General features: G+C 44.8%; 1 protein-coding gene across 1 annotated transcript in view; it reads right to left on the reverse strand.

Moving 5' to 3' along the window:
- LOC115099917 (deleted in malignant brain tumors 1 protein-like) overlaps positions 1-24,290 on the reverse strand; it is a 555,639-nt gene that overhangs the window by 213,493 nt on the left and 317,856 nt on the right. The window contains exon 7 of the mRNA XM_029617926.1: positions 18,605-18,910. Coding sequence (XP_029473786.1) covers positions 18,605-18,910 — 306 coding nt within the window. The remainder of the gene's footprint in view (positions 1-18,604; positions 18,911-24,290) is intronic.

A 24,290-nucleotide genomic window follows, 5' to 3' on the forward strand; every position in this document is an offset into this window, starting at 1 on the left:
AGGCTAGCTCAGTAGCCAGGGTCTGGAACTCCATCGCAAATTCCTCTAAGGGGCGATTGCCCTGTCTCAGCTGGAGGAGTTCGGAGGCAGCTGTGGAGGCCCGGGATGGTTCGTCAAAGATCCTCCGGAAGGCTTTGACGAATTGCACAAGGTTATTTAATCGGGAGTCTTGGCGCTCCCAGAGGGAGGAAGCCCAAGCCAAGGGTTTCCCGTCCAGGAGAGAGATAATGTAGGTTGTTTTGGACCGGTCCATGGTGAACTGTGCCGGCAGAAGGTCGAAACGGATATAGCAGTGGTTGAGAAAACCCCGACACGCCTTCGGATCCCCAGAGTACCTAGGGGGTACTGGCATCTGTACCGGGACAGGGGAACCCGGGTTGACCTGAGACATGGATGCTGCGGGGCGAACGGCGGAAGTCCCTTCTACCCGATCTGCCAGGCGTTGAACGGTCGACATCAAGGTGTCGAGGCACAATTGCTGTTGCTGCAGCTTCTGGGCTATGCCTGGGATAGCCTTTAGACCGGCAAGGTCCGCCAGGTCCATGGCCTTGCAATCTGTTGGATTCGTGGACCCTTGGACCGATCGGAACCGGATGGCGAGCCGCTGAGTGAGGTGGCAGCGGAGGTCCCGAGCGGAAGGCGGCAAGGACCGAGTTCTGAGTGGCTGAAGTGGGATCCCGGAAAGCCCTATGCGACCAAGGGCTGTGGCAAGGAAGGACGAAACGGTGAAGCCGGTACGATGGTGAGAAGATCTTCGCCCTGGAAGCCGAGCCTCCCCCAAGAGGAGCTTGTAGGAGTTCGGCCGCTGGGACTTAGGAGATTCACCCTGGAAGCCGGCGTCCCCCCAGGAGGAGCCCGTAGGGACCCGGCCGCTGGGACTTAGGAGAGCCCGCGGGGGCGGAGTCGGATGGAGTCCAAGGTAGTCGCTCACCAGTCCAGAGTCGTGTGCCAGGGAATCGTCGCTTGCCAGTCCGAGATCTGAAGCCAAAGGATCACTGTAAGCCACACCGGGGTCCGAGAGCCGGGAGTCGTCGTAAGCCAGTCCGAGGTCCAGAGCCAGAGGGAACACCGTAAGCCGCGCCGAGTCAGAAGCCAAGAGTCATCGTAATCCAGTCCAGAGTCAGAAGCCGAGAATCACCGTAAGCCAGTCCGAGATCAGAAGCACAGGAAATCAAGAGGATCAAGAAACGCAGCAACTGGGAACAGGGTAAACCTGGGAACCTCGTTGCAAGGCAATGTCTTGGCTGGACTGCAGGGTATAAATACCCTGCAGCGTCTGACGTCACCCGGAGGCTTCCTCTGCCTTTTTCCCGCGCTGGCCCCTTTAAATTTAGCTTAGAGACGCGCGCGTGCGTCTAGGGGGCGGGGCCAGCCGCCGAGGAACGCCGACGGAGCGGCAGAGGCTGGGACGCGGTGCCAGAGGGCCCTGCAGGCCCGAGCGAGGTCGGGACGCGCCGGGGACGCAGCACCCGCGGTCCCTGCACCCCTGGGAGACCGGAGCCCGAGACGCTACCGCCGCGGGGTGAGTGCCGATCCCGGGGGCGCCCCGGGATCGCAACAGTTACACTTGACTCTCAATTAACTGTGGTTCAATACATTTCCTCTAGAGTTCAAAAGTCTTTTTTTTTTTTTTATCTTAGGTATATTCGTATTCGCCCACATGATTTGAAAACCCTGTTTCATGCATTTGTTCTTTCTAAAAGTGATTATTGTAATTCCTTGTTGTTAGCTATTCCAAATTATCAATTAAAAAGATTAGAATTGCTTCAAAATACAGCTGCTAGATTGATTTACAGTCTTAAAATTTTGATCATATCACTCCTGTTTTGCAAGTAGTTAGTATCCGTTTTAAGATTCTGTGCCTTACTTTTCAGGCTTTTCATGATAGTTTTCCTCTGAATCTTGCTAAACTCTTTACTCCTTATTTACCATTATGGTCCCTTTGCTCCTCACTAGAATCCACAAGAGAATAATCTTATAGTTATCAGGCCCCTTCCTTTGGAATGACTTACCTTTGGAAATTTGTTCTGAAGGCTTGGTTCTTTACTCAGGTATTCCTCATGATTACCCAGTATTCCTCATGATTACCCAGCTTTGTCATATTTTATTTTTGTTGTATTAGTTTGATTTATTTGTTTTAATTATTAGTTTTATCATGTATATGTTGAGGTCAATATTCAAAAGTCATTTAGAAGGATAACTCACAAGTTATCCTTCTAAATGGCAAATATGGCATATTCAGCCATTTATCTGTCTAAATTATAGTCAGAAACATAGTTATCCAACAATAATTTAGATGGATTAAAAATGGGCATTTTGGGGGTGTTCCAGGAAGGGGCTGAGATATCCGGCTAACCTAGAGTCAGCACTGGAAGCGTAAGTAGTGCATAACTTACACTTCCACGCTGAATATGACAGTCTCAGCACTGAGAGCCAGGAGTAGATAAGGAAATGCCCCGCTCCTGGCATGGAATGTGGGGACTCATGGGGGGGGGGGGGGGGGGGAGGGGAGAATGGAGGAGAAGATTTACTATTAGTTTAAATCGCTAACAGGGTTGTCGGGCCCTAGACATCTAGACATACATTATTGGCTTTGAGGTATGGCAAATGTAAGGCTGACAGGGCCTCATTTATAATTTAGACAAGGGATGAAAAGAAACAGGCCACAGGCCCCTTTACATATTTTTTTTCCTTTTACATATCTCTGCTTAACTGGATATCTTTGAAGATATCTGTATAACTTCAACTTTTTGTTGACTGTTATTTGTAATTATTTGCAATTATGGGTATTTATTTATAATGAGTTATAATAATTTAATTCTTGTTCTCTGCTTTATCTATAAGTTCTAAGTTCTTACGAAGTTATCCCTGTTATTTGTACCCACTTGTTTAATGTAATTTCCAACTTTGGTTCAATGTAAACCGACGCGGTATGTACTAGTACATGAACATCGGTATATAAAAGCTGTTAAATAAATAAATAAATAAATAAATAAATAAAATCTAACTGCCTAAATTCAAACATAGCTGATTTAGGTTTTAAAGTTATTTGGCTACATGTAGATGGATAACTTTAAGCTAGCTGTTGCGTCCGTCAGTCGCAGACAGCTGCGACCGCTCTGCCTCACCTCTTTTTTGCCTTTCTCCACCTCCATGGGTAAGATGGCTGCCTCCGGTGCTGAGTGCTGAAACCCTCGGCGTCTCCAACTCAGCACTGGCGACCCCGTCCGCCATGTTCCTTCCCGTGGCCTCCTAGGGCGCGCGTGCGCACGCTGCCTACACTTATCTACACGTCATGGCGGGAATCTCGGGGGCGTCCCCACCGCGTGACATTCATACCTCCGGGTATTTAAGCCTCCGCTCTACTCAGAACGAACGAGTTAGCAAGGACTTCGGTTTAGGTTCTCTGACTGCTTCTAAGCTGCACGCTTAGACTCCTCGCTACCCTCCGGGTTATCTTGCTCCTGAAGAAGCTGTTGCGTCCGTCGGTTGCAGACGGCTGTGACCGCTCTGCCTTACCTCTTTTCTTCCATTTTCCTCCTCCTTGGGAAGGATGGCTGCCTCCGGTGCCGAGTGCCGAGGGCCTCGGCGTTTCCAGCGTAGCATGGGCGTTCCAGTCCGCCATGCTCACTCCTGTGACCTCCTAGGGCGCATGCGCACCAGATTCCTAACTCCATGGACTCGGCTCAGCTCACGGCCCTGCAGGCCATCCCTGGCCTAGCCCAGTGGATCACGGAACAGCAAACGTCTTTGGAGAGCCTAGCTACTGCCGTCAATCAGTTACATGCTCAACTGAATTCTTCAGCTCCTCCGGTGAAGGAATTGCTGTCCCTGGTGGTAACTCTCAAGACCACTGTACTTTTATCCACACCTACCCGCTTTACGGGTGAAGCCAAGATGTGCAGAGGGTTTGTTAATCAATGCAGCATGCATTTTTCATTACAGCCTACCCACTTTCCCACTGAAGCTTCCAAGACCACCTACATCCTATCATTCCTAGAAGGATGAGCCCTGGCCTGGGCTTCACGTTTATGGGAACGTGAAGATCCTATCCTGAACGACTTACCAGGATTCCTAAAACTTTTTAAGTCTGTTTTTGATGACCCGGCTCACCAGACTGTCGCTGGATCTGCTTTGCTCAATCTTCAGCAAGGTTAGCTGGCAGAAATAATCTATTCAAACTAAAATATTGGGGCATAAAGACTGTTTTTTAAAACAATTGACCAAAAAGCAAAGATAACCGTCCAGAAGTGACGTAATCTAAGTGAATTGGGTGTGTCTCAGGCCTTGAGGAAGGTAATCAGAGTAGGAGAAGCCATTGTCCTGTGCACACGCTGGAGTGATTTCCCTTGGAGGACGTGTATATTCATTGTGCAACCTGCATTGTGGCTTAAAAATTTCTGCTTATTGCTTTGAACCTGCATCGTGGCTAAGTATTTCTGATTATTCTTGAAGTTGTGTAGAAAGCTTCTGTGCCTATTTATAGTGTGTTTCATTTCTTTATAGTAAGAAATTATTCCAGTAAGTTCATTTGCTGTTTGCTTGCACAGGGCTTACTGCTTTGTATTTGTGCAGAAAGCCTCTGTGCCTAATTCCTGCCTGTTTTAATTTTCTTATAGTAAGATAATAATTTTCTAGTAAGTTAAATTGCTGTTTGTTGCACAAAGTTAGAACCCCCCCCCCCCAACAAAACCTCTCTCCAGCTTGTAAACTGTTATAATCTCTCTGTTTTGGGGTTAGCTGGCAGAAATAATCTATTCAAACTAAAATATTGGGGCATAAAGACTGTTTTTTAAAACAATTGACCAAAAAGCAAAGATAACCATCCAGAAGTGCCCTGCTTTACCCAGCTTGTCCCAGGCTTAACTGTTTAACTCCCACCCACCCCTGGGGCTTGTTTTCTAATAAAGACTGCCTAACTTGCCATTGGCAGCGACATAAATTAGTACATTGGTAACAGTCAAGGACATACAAATCATAAATTACCAGGATGAGGACTATCCAATGTAACTGCTGTGGAGCCTTTATTTTGAGGGAAAGCATCTGGAAACTTAGAGCTTGCCCAATTTGTGCACAACTCTCTTCCCTGAAAAAGGAGTTGACTGACATTAAAAATCAATTAGCTTCAATTAAAAATAATACACCCACATTGCATTACTCAGAATATAATATCACAAAAAAACCAGGAGTCAAGAAAAGGAAATTCATTAGGCTCAGGAAGGACCCACAGTCACCCATTCTTGACAGAAGAGCAGTCAACAGGTATACCCCCCCACTCAAACAGGTCATTAAGAAACTCTTTAAAATCCAGGAATACAGTGGGCTCTGGTAGAATTAGACCTGTGATGAGGAGACACACCATGTACCAAATGCAAAAAGAACAAGCCTTCTCTATATTAAAAACTGAAGAAGTTCATGAGAAAAACATTGAAGTGTTACCAGAAAAGAGGGAAAAAACACAATGCATGCAGTATTTCAGGATCCATAACCAAAAGAAAAATCTAATTGAGAGGAATAACTCTGTCAACAGTGGCACAACTACAAAAAGAAAGAGTGAAGTGAATAACAAATCTCAACTAATATCTTATAAGGAGTCCAGGAAATGCAATAACCTTAAAGAGAGTACCTGGAAGGTAATGACCACAAATGCTCATTGTTTGGGAAATAAAATCCCAGATCTGCAGGCCCTAATGGCTGAGGCAGAATTAGACATTGTTGCTATAACAGAAACATGGTTCACAGAATCTCATGAATGGGATACAACAATACCAGGCTACAACTTGTTAAGGAAGGACAGAAAGGATAGAAAAGGGGGAGGTGTGGCTCTTTATGTCAGACAAAACATCCAAGCAACTGAGCTACAAGGAAGTTGGGGTAAGGAAGAAGCTCTATGGCTCGACCTAAAAAAAGATGACGGAGCATCCATTTATATTGGAGTAGTTTACAGGCCTCCAAACCAAAAGGAAGAGCTGGACAGAGAGCTGGTTGAAGACATCCATAAGATAGGTAAGAAGGGAGAAGTGGTGATCGTGGGTGACTTTAACATGCCAGATGTAGACTGGAAAATCCCATCTGCAGAAACTAAAAATAGTAGAGAGATAGTGGATGCCATGCAAGTATCTTTGTTCAAACAAATGGTGTTGGAACCCACGAGAGAAGGAGCTATACTCGACTTAGTGCTCACTAATGCAGATAATGTCTCAGATGTCCAGGTGGGAGCCCACCTCAGCAGCAGTGACCATCAAACGGTATGGTTTAATATCAATAAAAGAATAGGGAAAAGAACCACAAAGACCCGAGTTTTACAGTTCAAAAACACAGACTTTGAGGAAATGGGTAAGTACCTGGAGGAAGAACTAAAAGGATGGGAGAACGAGAGAGATGTGGATCAGCAGTGGACCAATCTAAAAGGAGCAATCACCAAGGCAACTGCTCTATATGTTAGAAATGTAAAGAAAAGCAAAAGGAAACTGAAACCTATCTGGTTCTCAAAGGAGGTGGCTGACAAAATTAAAGCTAAAAGAACAGCATTCAAGATATATAAAAGATCCCAAAGGGAGGAGCACAAAGAAGCATATTTGAATCAACTGAGGGAGACAAAGAAATTAATCAAGTTGGCAAAAAGTCAAGCGGAAGAGAGGATTGCCAAGGAGATAAAAAATGGTGACAAAACATTTTTCAGATACATCAGCGAAAAGAGAAAGGTCCAAAGTGGTATAGCAAAATTGAAAGGTGGTAATGATCAATGTGTGGAGAGTGACGAAGAAATGGCAGAAATATTAAACGAATACTTCAGCTCTGTGTTCACTAAAGAAGACCCTGGAGAAGGACCATCTCTACACAACAAGAAACTGGAGGGAAGTGGAATAGATGAAAATCCTTTCACAGTAGAAAATGTGTGGGAAGAGCTAAAGAACCTGAAAGTGGACAAAGCCATGGGGCCTGATGGGATTCATCCAAGGATATTGAGGGAGCTCAGAGATGTTCTGGCGGCTCCACTGTGTGACCTGTTCAATAGATCCCTAGAAACGGGAGTGGTGCCGAGTGATTGGAGAAGAGCGGTGGTGGTCCCGCTTCACAAGAGTGGCAACAGGGAGGAGGCTGGAAACTACAGACCAGTTAGCCTCACTTCGGTGGTGGGAAAAGTAATGGAGTCACTGCTGAAAGAGAGAATAGTGAACAATCTACAGTCCGGAGAATCGATGGACCAGAGGCAACATGGATTCACCAGGGGAAGATCCTGTCAGACAAATCTGATTGACTTTTTTGACTGGGTAACCAAGGAATTGGATCAAGGAAGAGCACTCGATATCATATACTTGGATTTCAGCAAAGCTTTTGATACGGTTCCGCACAGGAGACTGGTGAATAAAACGAGAAGCTTGGGAGTGAGTGCCGATGTGGTGACCTGGATTGCAAATTGGTTGACGGACAGAAGACAATGTGTGATGGTAAATGGAACCTTCTCTGAGGAGAGAGCGGTTATAAGTGGTGTACCGCAAGGATCGGTGTTGGGACCGGTCCTGTTCAATATCTTTGTGAGCGACATTACGGACGGGATTGAAGGTAAGGTTTGTCTTTTTGCGGATGACACTAAGATCTGCAACAGAGTGGACACGCCGGAAGGAGTGGAGAGAATGAGACGGGATCTAAGGAAACTGGAAGAGTGGTCGAAGACATGGCAGCTGAGATTCAATGCAAAGAAATGCAAAGTCATGCATATGGGGAGTGGAAATCCGAATGAAATGTATTCGATGGGGGGGGGGAAGGCTGATGTGCACAGAGCAGGAGAGGGACCTTGGGGTGATAGTATCTAATGATATGAAGTCTGCGAAACAATGCGACAAGGCGATAGCAAAAGCCAGAAGAATGCTGGGCTGCATAGAGAGAGGAATATCGAGTAAGAAAAGGGAAGTGATTATTCCCCTGTACAGGTCCTTGGTGAGGCCTCACCTGGAGTACTGTGTTCAGTTCTGGAGACTGTATCTTCAAAAAGACAAAGACAAGATGGAAGCGGTACAGAGAAGGGCGACCAGGAAGGTGGAGGATCTTCATCGGATGACGTACGAGGAGAGATTGAAGAATCTAAATATGTACACCCTGGAGGAGAGGAGGAGCAGAGGTGATATGATACAGACTTTCAGATACTTGAAAGGTTTTAATGATCCAAAGACAACGACAAACCTTTTCCGTAGGAAGAAAATCAGCAGAACCAGGGGTCACGATTTGAAGCTCCAGGGAGGAAGATTCAGAACCAATGTCAGGAAGTATTTCTTCACGGAGAGGGTGGTGGATGCCTGGAACGCCCTTCCGGAGGAAGTGGTGAAGACCAGAACTGTGAGGGACTTCAAAGGGGCGTGGGATAAACACTGTGGATCCATAAAGTCAAGAGACCGCCAATGTAGAGTGGGTGGCTCACCAGAAAGATGGCTACTGCCCGGAGACAATACCCTTATTAAATAAACATACAGATGCTTACTGTGACTCCAACATCGCTCTAAGCTTCAACGGCAAGAGGAAATGTGGAAAAAAGGATTTGCTATCACAAAGAGGGGAGTAGCTGGCTTGTTACGGCGGTTACTACCCCAAACCAAATAAGCCTAATACTTCACTTTCCAAGCATATACAGCATAGTTCTCTGCTTCAACGGCAGGGGAGAAGAAAAGAGGGTTCGCACTCACAAAGCGGGGAGTAGCTGGCTTATTACGGCGGTTACTACCCCAAACCAAATGTGCCTGATACTTCGCTTTCGATGCATATCCAGCATGGCTCTCTGCTTCATGGCATGGGAGAGGCTGATACATCAAGCATTTCCAGCATAGCTCTCTGCTTCAACAGCAGGGGAATAAGAAAAGCTGAGGCTTCACGCATATCCAGAATAGCTTCAACTGCAGGGGAGAAGAAAAAAAAAAAAAAAAAAAAAGGATTCGCACTCACAAAGCAGGGAGTAGCTGGCTTGTTACGGCGGTTACTACCCCAAACCAAAAGGGCCTGATACTTCACTTTCAATGCATAACCAGCATGGCTCTCCGCTTCAACGGCAGGAGAGAAAAAAAACAACCAATAGGGGCTGTATGACATAGTCTGGGTAAAGGGAATAAACATGGGTGTAGCTTGCTTACTGCAGCAGTTACTACCCCTACTACCCCTAACTAATCAAGCTAGGTATTTCACTTGGATGCAGCTCCATCACTGCACTCTACATTAATGGTGGGGGTGGAAGGGAAATAGAACCAAGAGTTAAGAGAAAATGATAAGTATGAGACAAAAAAATGTGTGAAGCTTGCTGGGCAGACTGGATGGGCCGTTTGGTCTTCTTCTGCCGTCATTTCTATATGTTTAACAAGCCACTTACAGACTTTGCAATTGAATTTAAGACTTTAGCATCCGAATTACATTGGGACCCTGGATGTTTACGTGCCATATTCATGGAGGGCCTCAACTCTCACTTAAAGGATGAGTTAGTGGCTCATGATTTGCCTGATACCCTTGAGTCTCTGACGGAATTGGCTGGGAGAATTGACCGCCGCATCCGCGACCGAACTCTGGAGGCAAAGAGTCCACGAAAGTCTACAGTGGGGGCTAACCATCCTAAACCTGTGCTGATTGTTTCTAGCTTACCGTCTGCATCCTTAGAGGAAGAAGAGCCTATGCAGTTAGGCCGTAGCCACTTGTCTTCCAAGGAAAGACGTTTCCGCAAGCGCATGGGGTTATGCATGTATTGTGGCCAATCGGGCCACACAGTCCAAACCTGTCCCATTTGTCGGGGAAACTGACGGGCCTAGGATCTGCAGGAGGACTTCGCCTGGGCCTGACCTCTCCTACTCCTCCATTATCCTTACCAGTATCGCTGCTCTGCGGAGGTCTTGAATTTCAGAATCTCGCTCTCATTGACTCCGGTGCAGGAGGTAATTTTATTCTGAAGCACCTAGTTGAACATCTACGGATTCCTGCCACACCAATAGCTAAGCCTCTGCTATTGTCCTCTATCCATGGAGAACCACTTCCTGGAGAAGTTTCATTGACCACCCGGGCCATTGGCCTGCGCACTGGAGCTCTATATTCAGAATCCACTTCATTTCTAGTATTGGAAAAAGCCATGCATCTGGTGGTATTGGGGCTACCTTGGCTTCAAGACCATATGACACAATTTAATTAGGCCACGTTGGAACTGTCTCAGTGGGGACCACACTGTCATGGTCGGTGTCTTGCGGAAGTTTAACCGCTCATTTGCATGCCCACCACTCCATCATTACCTGGCTTACCTCCACAATACGCCTCCTTCCAGGATGTTTTCTCAAAACAAGCAGCTGACATTCTTCCACTGCACAGAGTGTTTGACTGTGCCATAAATGTGAAACCTAATTCAGAACCTCCCGAAGGAAGAGTTTATCCTCCGTCAGTAGCTGAAACTAAAGCGATGTCTACCTACATACAAGAAAATCTAGAAAAGGAATTCATCAGACCCTCCAAATCTCCTGCCGGTGAAGGCTTCATTTTCGTAGGGAAGAAAGATGGCACCTTACGCCTCTGCATCGACTACAGGGGTCTGAATGAGATTACCATCAAGGACAGGTACCCCCTGCCCTTAATTTCAGAACTGTTCGATAGGCTCCAATGAGCCAAAATATTCTCCAAATTAGACCTTAAGGGAGCTTACAACTTGGTGCGTATTCGAGAAGGAGATGAACGGAAGACTGCTTTTAACACCTGTGATGGACACTTTGAATAACTCGTCATGCCCTTCGGTTTAAGTAATGCACCTACAGTCTTTCAAAATATGATGAATGACATCTTAAGGGACTTACTTTATCAATGTGTGGTAGCATATCTCCATGATATACTGATCTTTTTTCAAGATCTGCAAACTCATCAGGAGGATGTCAAGAAAGTCCTAAGATGCCTGCATGAGAACCACTTATATGCAAAGCTTGAAAAGTGTGAATTCCACACACAGTCTTACCCTTCCTGGGATACATTGTTTCTAAGAAAGGTTTTCAAATGGACCCTAAGAAATTAGAAAGTATCCAGGACTGGCCTCAACCTACAGGTCTGAAGGCACTGTGTCGCTTCTTGGGCTTCACCAATTACTACCGGTCCTTTATTAAAAACTACTCGTCATTGACAGTCCCTCTAACCGCTATGACCAAGAAGGGAGCCAACCCTGCCAATTGGTCTCCAGAAGCATTATCAGCCTTTCTGACACTCAAAGATGCTTTTCAGAAGAAGCCATGTCTCCACCACCCTGACCCACACCATCTTTTCATCGTGGAGGTCGACGCCACAGACGTTGGTGTGGGGGCGGTTCTAAGTCAGTACAGCGAATCCAATGTGCTCCATCCTTGCTCCTTCTTCTCAAGGCGATTCTTACCTGCTGAGAGACATTATGGGATAGAAGACAAGGAGTTACTCACAATCAAGCTGGCTTTTGAAGACTGGCGTCCTTGGCTAGAAGGAACACAACACCAAATTGTAGTGTACACCGATCACAAGAATCTGGAGTACCTTCGACATGCTCAATGACTCAATCACCGTCAACCAAGATGGTCTCTGTTTTTCAACAGATTTGACTTCCTTCTGAAGTATCGTCCAGGAGAGAAGAACACTCGGGCTGATGCCCTTTCATGATCCTTCTCCCCTCAGGATGTGCTGGATGAACCCATCATATCATTGATTCCGAAAGAGTGGGCCTCGCAGCCACTCACACAGTACCCACCGGGAAGATGGTGGTCGCCAGAAATGTAAGGAAAAAGCTGTTGAAGTGGGCACACGATTCCTGTCTGGCAGGCCATCCGGGACAGAGTCATACCCTAGCTATGTTACAAAGATACTATTGGTGGCCAACCATGAAAAAGGATGTACAAGCTTATGTGGGTTCCTGCGCTGTTTGTGCCAAGCAAAAACCACCACCCGGGCATCCTTCGAGCCTATTACAGCCTCTAACATCGCCAGATGAACCCTGGACGCATACAGCAACCAATTTCGTTGTGGACCTGCCATCATGCAACGGAAATAACACCATTTGGGTCACGGTTGACCGCTTCTCCAAAATGGCACATTTTGTAGAGCTACCTGGATTACCCTCTGCTACAGAGTTAGCAAAACTCTTCATTAAACACATCTTCTGCCTTCATGGGATGCCTAAGCATATCCTATCTGACAGAGGAGTACAATTTACTGCAAAGTTTTGGAGATCATTATGTCAAAAATTTGACATCGCCTTGGATTTAACCTCTGCCTACCATCCTCAGTCTAACGGTCAGACTGAGAGGATGAATAGAACACTGAAACAATTTCTGAGATCCTATGTCAATTCTAGACAGAACGATTGGGCTGAATTACTGCCTTGGGCAGAATTTGCCATTGATTCGCATCCTGCTACTGTAACGGGGTCTTCCCCCTTCCAGCTTGTCTATGGAAGGCAACCATTACCTCCTCTGCTAATTTCATTGACAGTGACCTCTCCTGCTGCCCAGTCTACTGCAGCAGAATTATCCCAACTATGGAGACAAATGAAGGAGCTTCTCCTCAAAGCAGGACAAAGGGCAAAAAGAACCTATGATGCTCATCATCAAAAGGCACCACAGTGGAGATCCAATATGGCCGCCGAGGGAGAGGTCGGCGTTTTTGAGCTCCGATTGTATATCTTTTCTTCGGAAACAATGCCCCATACTAAAAGAAAGGGGAAGGTGAGAGTGGATTCCTCCTTACCCTCTACACCGACCCCTTTCCAGCCACGTATCGAGGGCTTTTTCGCTCCGACTGCCGTTTCTAGTCCCGGGATTGAGTCCACTGAGAGTCTGGCCGAAGGACACGATCTGTCTCTCCTGGATGACCAAATCTCGTTGAGTCCGAGACAACTAGAGAGTCCCTCTCCTCCTAACCAAGGAGCAAGCCCGGCTGGATATACGCCTCCACGAGGTCTTTGTGCCGAAGGGGAAGTGGTATTGGAGTAACACCCGGGGAAGAACTCCGATGTTTCAGTACCTGCGACTGCAAATGCCGGATCGGAGGGTGGAGAAATCCCCCCGAGTATGGCAGAGAACACCGCGCCGGGGCCTAGCAGTACTTTCAATCAGCAGGGGAGCAGAGTGACACCGACAGACGAGTCCGATAGGATTGCAGCGGTCTGTCGGCAAGGAGTGGTGAGTCAGACTTTGTCTGTGCAGAAACTTGTCCGGCCAAAAGTTACAACTCTTGACTCTATTTGGTCTGCAATTGTAATGCTAGAGAAAACTATTTCTACACTTGTGGTTGCTGTGAATTCATCACAAAATATTATAATGGAATTAGAGTCTCAAAAAAAAGAGCATGAGAAAAAGATACAAGAAATTTCCAAAGAGGTTTTGTTGGTTAAGGATATTCAAGTAAAAACGATACAAGCTGAAGAGTTGTCTGCAAGGAAAATTGAAAATTTGGAAAACAAATCGAGATATCTTAATTTGAGAGTTTTAAACTTTCCAAGTATTAAAATGATATCCCCCAAAGAACAGTTTAAAAAATATATGACTGAGATATTGTTAATTCCCAATGATGCTTTACCGCCTATCTCAAATATATATTTTGCCACTACACCCAGAAAAAAGAATCAACAATTTGAAACGGCATCTGATCAAGCAGCTGGAGGTGATTTGTCACTGTTCCTAGAAACATCAATGGAGGATCAAGTGGAATTTTTTGGAACTTTGTTGATAACTTTTATGTTTTCTTCAGACAGAGATAATAGTCTAAGAATATTTTTCCGCAACCGTGAGAAGTTGTATTTAGGGCAGAAAGTCTGGATTTATCCAGACCTTACTAAAGATACACAAAAACGCAGAAAAGAGTTTCTGAATATGAGTCAAGAAGTAAGGAATTTGGGGGGTCAAATGTGTGTAAGATACCCATGTAAATGCACCTTGAGTTTAGGTGAAAGTAAATATATTTTCTTCGACCCTACCCAGTGGGGTAGATTTTCAGACGAGCGCGAACAGCCTACTTTTGTTTGCGCTCCAGGCGCAAACAAAAGTACGCTGGATTTTAGTAGATACGCGCGGAGCCGCGCGTATCCACTAAAATCCTGGATCGGCGCGCACAAGGCTATCGATTTTGTATAGCCTGCGCGCGCCGAGCCGCGCTGCCTCCCCCCGTTCCCTCCAAGGCCGCTCCGAAATCGGAGCGGCCTTGGAGGGAACTTTCCTTTGCCCTCCCCTCACCTTCCCCTCCCTTCCCCTACCTAACCCACCCGCCCGGCCCTGTCTACACCCCCCCCTTACCTTTGTCGGGGGATTTACGCCTCCCGGAGGGAGACGTAAATCCCCGCGCGCCAGCGGGCCTGCTGCGCGCCGGGCCGCGACCTGGGGGCGGGTACGGAGGGCGCGGCCACGCCCCCGGGCCGTAGCCACGCCCCATACCCGCCCCCAAAACGCTGCCGACACGCCCCCGGAACGCCGCGACGACCGGGCCCGCCCCCCGACACGCCCCCGACACGCCCCCCTCCGAGAACCCCGGGACTTACGCGAGTCCCGGGGCTCTGCGCGCGCCGGGAGGCCTATGTAAAATAGGCTTCCCGGCGCGCAGGGCCCTGCTCGCCTAAATCCGCCCGGTTTTGGGCGGATTTAGGCGAGCAGGGCTCTGAAAATCTACCCCAATTGAAACAATTGTTGGACAGTTGCGCAGCAACTAGCTGAGGAACCTATCTCTAGTGTGATAGATAGAAACATATATCCTCCCTCTTTTCTTCTGGTTTAATTCTTTGAGAATGTCCTGTTTATAAAATATTGGATCTCCCAATTTCTTTATGTTTAAAGTTGCAAGGGGAACTAGTATTTCCTATAATTTTTGTCTTTTTCCTTACCTATTCTGTATAATTGAAGTAAATGTAGGATATCTTACATTCTAACAGGTGCTAATAAAGTTCGGTTACAATTTCATAAATAAAATCATTATTTGAGTAATGTTGGTCAAGTCCAGGTATATTATTGAGTTACTATCGCTTTGAAATATTACTTCTTAAAAGTAGGATTGATTAAATTCATTCTCATCTGCATTACCTTGTACTTTCATTCTCTACCCTCCACACTCTTTAGTGAAGGCTTTTTTAAAGAGCCATGTTTTTAGATTTTTCTTAAAAGTTTTGAGATTATTCTGTAATCTGAGTTCGGGTGGCATCGTGTTCCATAGTATGGGCCCAGCCAATGATAAAGCCCTTTCTCTCACTTGAGTTAATTTTGCTGACTTTCTGAAGGGATTGTTAGTAGTGTTTTGTTTGCTGAGCGGAGGTTTCTTTGTGGAACGTGTACTCGTAAGGCTGTGTTTAGCCAGTCTGCTTCTTTATCATATATTAGTTTGTGTATGGTGCATAAGGCTTTGTATTTTATCCTGTATTCGATGGGTAACCAATGTAAGTCTGCTAGAGTTTCGGTTATATGGTCCCTCCTCTTTTTTCCCGTTAGTATTCTGGCTGCAGTATTTTGAAGTATCTGGAGTGGTCTTATCGATGTGCTTGGGAGTCCTAGTAAGAGTGCGTTGCAGTAGTCAGTGCTAGAAAAGATAAGTGTTTGTAATACTGTTCTAAAGTGGGCAGGTGTGAGTAATGGTTTCAATCTTCTGAGGACCATAAGTTTTGCGTAGCCTTCTCTTACTTTTATAGATATGTGTTGCTTCAGGTTGATTTCTGGGTCCATTATTACTCCCAGATTCCTTACTTTTTCGGCTAGCTCAATTTTTTGGTTATTTGTTAGGGTTATCGGTGTTTGAATGATTTTAGTATGTTTTCTCTCAAGGTGAAGGAATTCAGTTTCATGTATCTCTGTTAAAGCCAGTGATGCTCTCCAAATTCTCCAGGAAAACCCCAGAACCTACCAGTCTGGATACTGAAGATGACATCGAATATGCCGTAGAGGACATCCTTGATGTACGTAAAAGAGGCAAGACATGGGAATATCTCATCTCATGGGAGAACTATGGCCCAGAACAGAACTCCTCGGAACCACTGGCCAACATTACAAATAAAGAGCTGGTACATCAATTCCAACTGGCACACCCACGAAAACTCAGACCTCCTGGAAGAGGTCTTGGAGGGGGCCCTTTGAAGGGGGGTACTGTTGCATCCGTCGGTCGCAGATGGCTGCGACCGCTCTGCCTTACCTATTTTCTTTCATTTTCCTCCTCCTTGGGCAGGATGGCTGCCTCCAGTGCCAAGTGCCAAGGGCCTCGGCGTCTCCAGTGTAGCATGGGCGTTCCAGTCCACCATGCTCACTCCCGTGGCCTCCTAAGGCGCGCGCACAACTCCTACACTCAAATATATGTCATGGTGGGAACCTCGAGGGCGTCCCCACCGCATGACGTCAATACCTCCAGGTATTTAAAGCCTCCGCTTCACTACCACCTTTGAGTTAGCAAGGACTTCGGTTTAAGATACTCTGACCACTCTAGCTGCATGCTTAGACGCTGCTCTACACTCCAAGGGCCTCGCTCCTTTAGAAGCTCAAGACACCCGCTACTCGGGTGTCTCTCGCTTCCATCACCCTTTGGGGCCTCTACTAACTGAGACAACCACTCCTCGGGGGTCTCTCTCTCTTATTCTTTTCAGGATCTCCGGACTATCAGGTACTCGCTCCTCGAGGGCCTATCAGTCTATGTATCCTGTACCACGGACCTTCGGTCCCACCATCTCACTACCAGGAAGACGCCTACACTCCTGTGAGTACCTCTACGATCCAGTGCTCCAACTCCATCCACCAGGCTCGGCATTGCCCACACCGTGGGTCCCCACCTCTCTTGAACATCTGGGTGAGATTCTAAATCTGAGACTGTTGAACGTATTGGCACCTCGCGGACCTCAGAGCCTTACCTTCCTGCTTCATACCATCTATCTACAGCAGTACAATAAAGCCTTCCATTCATTCCGTGTCTGCTATCTGAGTTTAGCCTATTGCTGTGGTTCTCCACGGGCCCCCTCCCCATGGGAGGAGTCATCTCCACAGCGACCAAGGGTCCACAATGCCACAAACACAGCAGAAGCTCTGGGCACCCACTCCTCGGGGGCCTCTCGCTTCCAACTACCCTTCGGAGTTTCTACCACTAACTAGACAACTGCTCCTCAGGGGTCTTTCTTCTCTTTTCAGGTTTCTGCGCTTCCAGGTACTCGCTCTTCGAGGGCCAATCCAGTTCAGAGTATCCTGTACCACAGACCTAGAGTCCCACCGTCACCATCCTGCACTACTCTTCAGTGAGTACCTCTATGATCCAGTCTCCAATTCCACCCACCAGGTTCGGCTTATCCGCTCTGCAGAACACTACCAACCTTCTACATCTGGGTGAGACCTAGTCATCTGAAGCTGTCTGAACATATTGGCACCTTGCTGGACTTCTGTGCCATATCCTCATGCACCATTACCATCATTCTACAGCAGTACAATAAAGCTTTCCATCTCCAGTGTCTGCTCTCTGAGTCTAGCCTATCACTGTGGTTCCCCATGGGGCCCCTCCCTGTGGGAGGAGTCATCAGCACTGCGACTAAGAGTCCACACTATGCCTCAAACCCAACACTAGTATGTTCAGCAAGACGTATATTTTGCTGAATATACAAGACTTATCATCCAGCTAACTCTAGCTGGATAACTTGTCCACTAAATGGCCTACTGAATTTTGGCCTCATTATGTTTAATTTAGTTATGTTTTATAAATGTATTTTTACGTATTTTTTCCTCTGTACATCCACTTGGCTAATTTAGTTTACAAACAGTATATGACACTTTAATAAATAAATTAATGTGCAAACTACTTGCATTTAAATTCTAATTAGTGTCAAACCTGGTCAGGTCACAAAGCAATTGGGTAAATTAGAGCCATACAAGTTCAGCTTAATTTCCATATTTGCTTGGTTCAGATACAAATATTCATAGATCTGTATTAATTAATTAATTTATTTATTTATTTATTTATTTAAGGCTTTTATATACTGATGTTCCTGTACTAGTACATATCACGTCGGTTTACATAGAACCAAAGTTGGACATTACATCAAACAAGAGGGTACAGATAACAGGGCTAACTTCGTATGAACTTATAGATAAAGCAGCGAATGACTTAAAATAACAATTAAATTATTATAAATATAAGTATAAATATACAAAACTTGGATTTACAGCAGACTTGAAAAGCTTGAATGCATTATAACATACAGCTAGCGGGGAAATAATGAGATTAACTTATAAGATTAAATGGTTACGGCGTCGGACATCTCGCATATTGGGTTATGAAATGCGTGAATCTGACCCTGAGGGAGAGACCTTTAAGTGAAGGCTTTTGTGAAAAGCCAAAAAAAAAAAAAAAGTATTATTTTCAAACACTTTGAATATTTGCATACATCTCACATCTGAGTCAGATTCAAACTAGGTCATAGACAATTCTGATCATCTAAATTAATTCAAGAACACCTGAACTTGGATTTGAACCAGAGAGAGGAGGTTTGCCCCATTTCTACTAATGCCAACAATCCTGTACTAACATTACAATGGAAAAAGAATGATAGCATAATAATTGTTAGAAAGAATATTTATATGTCCCATTTGCTTCAGAAATACAACTGTAGGTACTGCATGATCTGTCTAGAGGCTACCTGAGCATACAGCACTGGTTACTGCCTTGCAGGTCTGTGTCTCCTTATTTCCAGAGCTGGTATGGCAATCAGTATACAGAGGCTCTGTTCCTTTACAGGTGATATCAGTTAGCCACACTGGACCAGATCCATGTCCAAATGGAGCTCCTTCCAGTGCCACCAGAGCCATCCCACAGCCCAGTGCCCTGCACACCACCTGAGAGTCCTGTAGAGTCCAGGATGTATCGCACACAGAGCCCCACTGGTGGTTCTGGTATATCTCCATTCTCCCAACACAGTTATTAGGGCCATCCATCAATCTCAATCCTAAAGTGCAAAAACAAGCAAAAGAAATAAGGTTAAAACAACACCTGAATGATGCAGTACCTTAAGAGCATAAGAAATGCCATGCTAGGTCATACCAATGGTCTGTAAAGACCAGCATCCTGACTCCAACAGTGGCCATTTGGAAATACCTGGTAGATCCTAATAAGAACATAAGAACATAAGAAAATGCCATACTGGGTCAGACCAAGGGTCCATCAAGCCCAGCATCCTGTTTCCAACAGTGGCCAATCCAGGCCATAAGAACCTGGCAAGTACCCAAAAACTAAGTCTATTCCATGTAACCATTGCTAATGGCAGTGGCTATTCTCTAAGTGAACTTAATAGCAGGTAATGGACTTTTCCTCCAAGAACTTATCCAATCCTTTTTTAAACACAGCTATACTAACTGCACTAACCACATCCTCTGGCAACAAATTCCAGAGTTTAATTGTGCGTTGAGTAAAAAAGAACTTTCTCCGATTAGTTTTAAATGTGCCCCATGCTAACTTCATGGAGTGCCCCCTAGTCTTTCTACTATCCGAAAGAGTAAATAACTGATTCACATCTACCCGTTCTAGACCTCTCATGATTTTAAACACCTCTATCATATCCCCCCTCAGTTGTCTCTTCTCCAAGCTGAAAAGTCCTAACCTCTTTAGTCTTTCCTCATAGGGGAGTTGTTCCATTCCCCTTATCATTTTGGTAGCCCTTCTCTGTACCTTCTCCATCGCAATTATATCTTTTTTGAGATGCGGCGACCAGAATTGTACACAGTATTCAAGGTGCGGTCTCACCATGGGGAGATCCAGTCCTTGTTGCTCACTACCTAAAGTTGCTCACTACCTAAAGTAAAAGGTGATGATCTGCACATCTAGCTGCCTAATAATGGTTAATGAACCTATCTTTCAGAAACTTATCCAAATCTATTTTAAATATTAGCCTTGACAACATCCTCCAACAATAAATTCCACAACTTAATTGTGCATTGATTGAAAGGAGAGTTGCTTACCTATAACAGCTGTTTTCCAAGGACAGCAAGATTTCAGTCTTCACAAGTGTGTGACATCATTCAATGGAACCTGGCCCAGAAGCTTTATGTCAAAGTTTCTAGAGTGTTGACTGAGCCTCACTGAGCATACCCATCATGCCAACATACTATACATCCATGTGGGGACCCCTTTAGTTTTGTACTTTAGCATATACAACTGAAGCCAACTAAAAGGGAAGGCAGGCGGATTTGATTAGGACTGACATCCTGCTGTCTCCAAGGACAAGCAGGATATCAGTCCTCACACGTGGGGAATCCCTAGCTACAGATTGCCCCAAATGAAAAAAGGGGAAAACAACAAGAAGTGCCAACAATGTTTTTTTCCATTTTATCTTATTTATGAAGGGCAGCCAGGACCAACAGGAGTGGAGTTGGGGTTAACAACTCAAATAAATTCCTCAGAACAGACTGGCCAAACCTACTGTCATGTCAGCGATACCTGTCCAATCAGTAGTGATAGAGAATGCCACTTCGCATCTTTGTGGTTCTTTTCCATGGGGACCTATCGTAGGTGAGCTACTGATGATGCCATGGCTTGGAGAGAGTGAATTTTGACATGGCCTACCAGATTCAGGCTTGCCTGGGCATAACAGAAGGAAATGCAATCTGCTAGCCAGTTGGATAAAGTCTGTTTGGCAATGGCTATCCCCAAGTTTGTTGGTGTCAAAAGGAACAAAAGGCTAGGTAGACTTTCAATGAGCTTCAGTCTGCTTCAGGTAGAAGATCAAGGCTCTCCTGCAGTTCAAATTTTGTATTACACCTGTTCATCCTGATGGACATGTGGCCTGGGAAAACTGACTGACTTGTTAACATGGAATTCTGACACCACCTTAAGTGAGAATTTAGGATGGGTGAGCAGAACCACCCTATCATGATGAAATTTACTATAAGGTGGATAAGTTACTAGAGCCTAGAGCTCATTGGACCCTGTGTGTAGATGTGGTCATAACCAAAAACACGACCTTCCAGATAAGGTACTTCAGGTCATGGGAGCAATGTGGCTCAAAAGGAGCTTTCATCAGCAACGACAATACCAAATTGATGTCCCAGGACACAGTTAGAGGTCTAATGAGCAGCTTCAAATGAAGCAGGCCCTACATAAACCAGACAACCAAAGGCTGTACAGTGATGGCTCTACCTTCTACATGCTGGTAATAAGCATCAATTGCACTAAAGTGAACTCTTACTGAGTTTGTCTTGAGACCAGACTCAGCCAAATGAAAAAAGTATTCTAACAGTTATTGAGCAGTATTTCTGCATTTTTTCTACGGTGCATGCTGATGCTGTTTAACACTTCCTGCAGGATGGGGTCTGGGGGGCTTTTGTGCTCTAGAAATGCAGAGGTTGCTGTATCATCCTGTGGGGGTAGATACAGATTTATTCTTTCTTTTTCCATTTCTCCGTGTCTGTTAAGCACCAGATAGCGCTGTAGCACTTCTGAATAGCGTTTGGCTTTCTCATATTCAGACATACCAGAACTTTGAAGTATACCTTTCATTTCTTCATCGAGTCTTTGAACAGCTGTGGTTCTAATATTTTCCTCATGAACTGAAGGGCTTCTCAAATGGTCAAGTTGTTGACTAGACACTAAATACATTTTTTCTGTGTACTGCATTAGTATTTTAGCTCAAAAGCCCCGTGATGAGTGGTAGCGCGGATCCTAGCAGAGGCCCGATAAACCCCCCCGACTGTTTGACTAGCTTCTTTTTTTTCTTAAGTGTTATTCTTTTATCACCCAAAATCCTTATGGCTTGACGTTTCCTTTTCAAGATGTTTATCTGCTGTTGTGATAAAGGAACATTACCTCTCAGAGTGTTTAATGCGATCTCCGCTATGGCCCCCACTAAATCGTTAGAAGCGGCCTTTAGGATAGCTTTTCTCCGTTGCGGAGAGGCTTGAACCAAAAGTTTTAAAAGGGCTAGGTTCCGCTTTAAGCGAGCAGACATGATCTCTGGGACACACACAAAACAAATATGTGGGGGAGAATATATATTCACTTCTTTTTATGGAGGGGTTGTGTTTTTTCACAATATACCGTGGTCCATTCTGGTGGAAAGATGTTTGTCCTCAATCTGTAACGCTCAGGGGTCGTAGCATTTAAATCCACGATGAGATATCCATATGGCTTTCTGGTGGCATCCTCAAAGGCTTCTAAAAAGAAGCGTGACTTACCAGGGTACATCTGTCTGACTAAAATAGCGATTTGCAACTTGTCTCTAGGATTCTTAAAGAGCACCATATATTTGGTATTTAAGGCTATAGTTCTGCTTGTTTTGCCTTGACAGAAGACATTTTGTACAATATATATAATACTCAGATTTCTGTGATGCACGTATTGTGTGAAGGCTTTCTCGATTTCATCACTTTTACAAGCAGAAGCCATCAAATCGTCTATAATAACCATATTTATTTTATTGGTTGGAAACAGTTGATCATCATTAAAAGTATCAGGCAAAGAATCCATAAAGGTAATAAAAGGATATTTACACAGCATTTCTTTATACAAAGGTTGCCAGCAACTATAACACCATACAATATTATCAGGCATGTCAGTCAACACACATCCAGCGTGATCTAGCAGGATTTTAACAAAGAAGCTTTTGCCGCTATTTGACGGTCCGGCTAAAATACACGAAAATGGGTGCCTCCAGCGCACATCCACAAATTCAGTATCCATAAGGCAGCGTGTTAAAACCCTCTTTTATCACCCTTTTATCGTATACGACCCTTTGTGTTTTCTTAAGTAGGCCGGTCTCTATCGCCCAGGTCTTTTTGTTTCTAATGATCCCAGATTGTTGTACCTGTATCTTTTTAGGACTCTTGTCCACAGCGTCAGTTTTATAGTAAAAGACGAGGTCTTTCAAATTAGTGAAATTGATCTTTTTACAATTTTCTACATTTAACGTAAACCCCTTCACTTTCATACAGGTCTTTCCGCTGGATAGTTTGTAGCCATATGTTTTGGGCCCAGCCGATACAAACTCTGTGATATGCTCGTCTGCGGGTATCTCGCTCGTCAACTGTCCTAAATAATCTCCCAAAGGGGGATCGCTGGCACCCTCACGACTCACAAATATCACAGAGTCTGTATCGTGGTACAGACAACGTTCTTGCAAACTGTCAAGCAGTTTGTACAGTTCTAAACGAGCATAAGCTCGTTTAGAACTTATATATATATATATATATAGAACTTATATATATATATATAGAACTTATATATATATATATATATATATTATATTATATATATATATATATAGAACATAAGATATATAAAAATCTAAAAATAAATAAATAAATAAATAAGCAGTTGTGAAACAGGCAATGAAGATGTTTGTATTACCTGACAATATGCTGCGGTCTTTTGAATGCTTCCATGTCACACAGGCTGTTTCATCATCAATAAAATCGCATGATGAAACATCATATTCGGGTGAAAACAAATACTTATACAGATCGTCAGGATCTCTCACAATACTTGTAACAGGTAGGTTTGTTCTTTGACCAAACTTCCCCCACAAAGAGTTTAAGAAAAGCTTGGCAATTTGACGCTTTGCGGGGTTTATACTAACCTGTTCAGGCCTTAAAACTACACCTTCTTTTTTGTAAAAATCAGATATATACATGTTTTGTTTTTCTACATCGGTACACCACTGAGGGTAACCAGAGGCCTCCTGTTTTTGACGGAGATGCATTTTTATGTATTCAGAAAACAGGCTGACAGATTTACATTCAAAGTGCCATATTTCACATATTTCAGCAACCACATACCCTTTTGCAACAGCCTCATTCATCTCCACAGTGCACCAAGTCCCTACGAGGGCTCTCTCCTCATCCGTGTGGTTGCACATATCCTGCAGACTGTTGTCAGCGCATGTGCGGCACAGTGGGAACATGAGCTTACCACTCACACGGACCGGTAATACTGGGAAAAAGATCTTTCGTGGTGGATACACTTTGGCTTTAACAAGCCCAAAATAGTCTGAGAGGGGTCCAAAGCTGTCATAAATGATTTGCGGGTGGCCAACAGGGTATTCCTTGGTTTTATTGACAAAGGGGTAGAGGCTGGTAAAATCATAGTAATGTATTTTTTCATCAGCCCTGGCTTTATAGTACAAACATGTAGCATTGGTTCTACCAGCAAAGAGGGCATCTCTGGGTACTAGCTGCTGCGGCAGGCCTGATTTAACCAGGAAGTCTGCACAACCCCTGATATTTTCTTTCACCATTCTCTTCCATTCGTGTTCCCACAATCTTATGACCTTAAACCCTCTTCTTTTCAGGAAATCTGCTTTGATTTGTGTTTTGTAATTGAGAAAACCAAAGGTTGTA

Source organism: Rhinatrema bivittatum, chromosome 10 (genome assembly GCF_901001135.1).
Source record: "Rhinatrema bivittatum chromosome 10, aRhiBiv1.1, whole genome shotgun sequence".
NCBI classification, from domain to species: Eukaryota; Metazoa; Chordata; class Amphibia; order Gymnophiona; family Rhinatrematidae; genus Rhinatrema; species Rhinatrema bivittatum.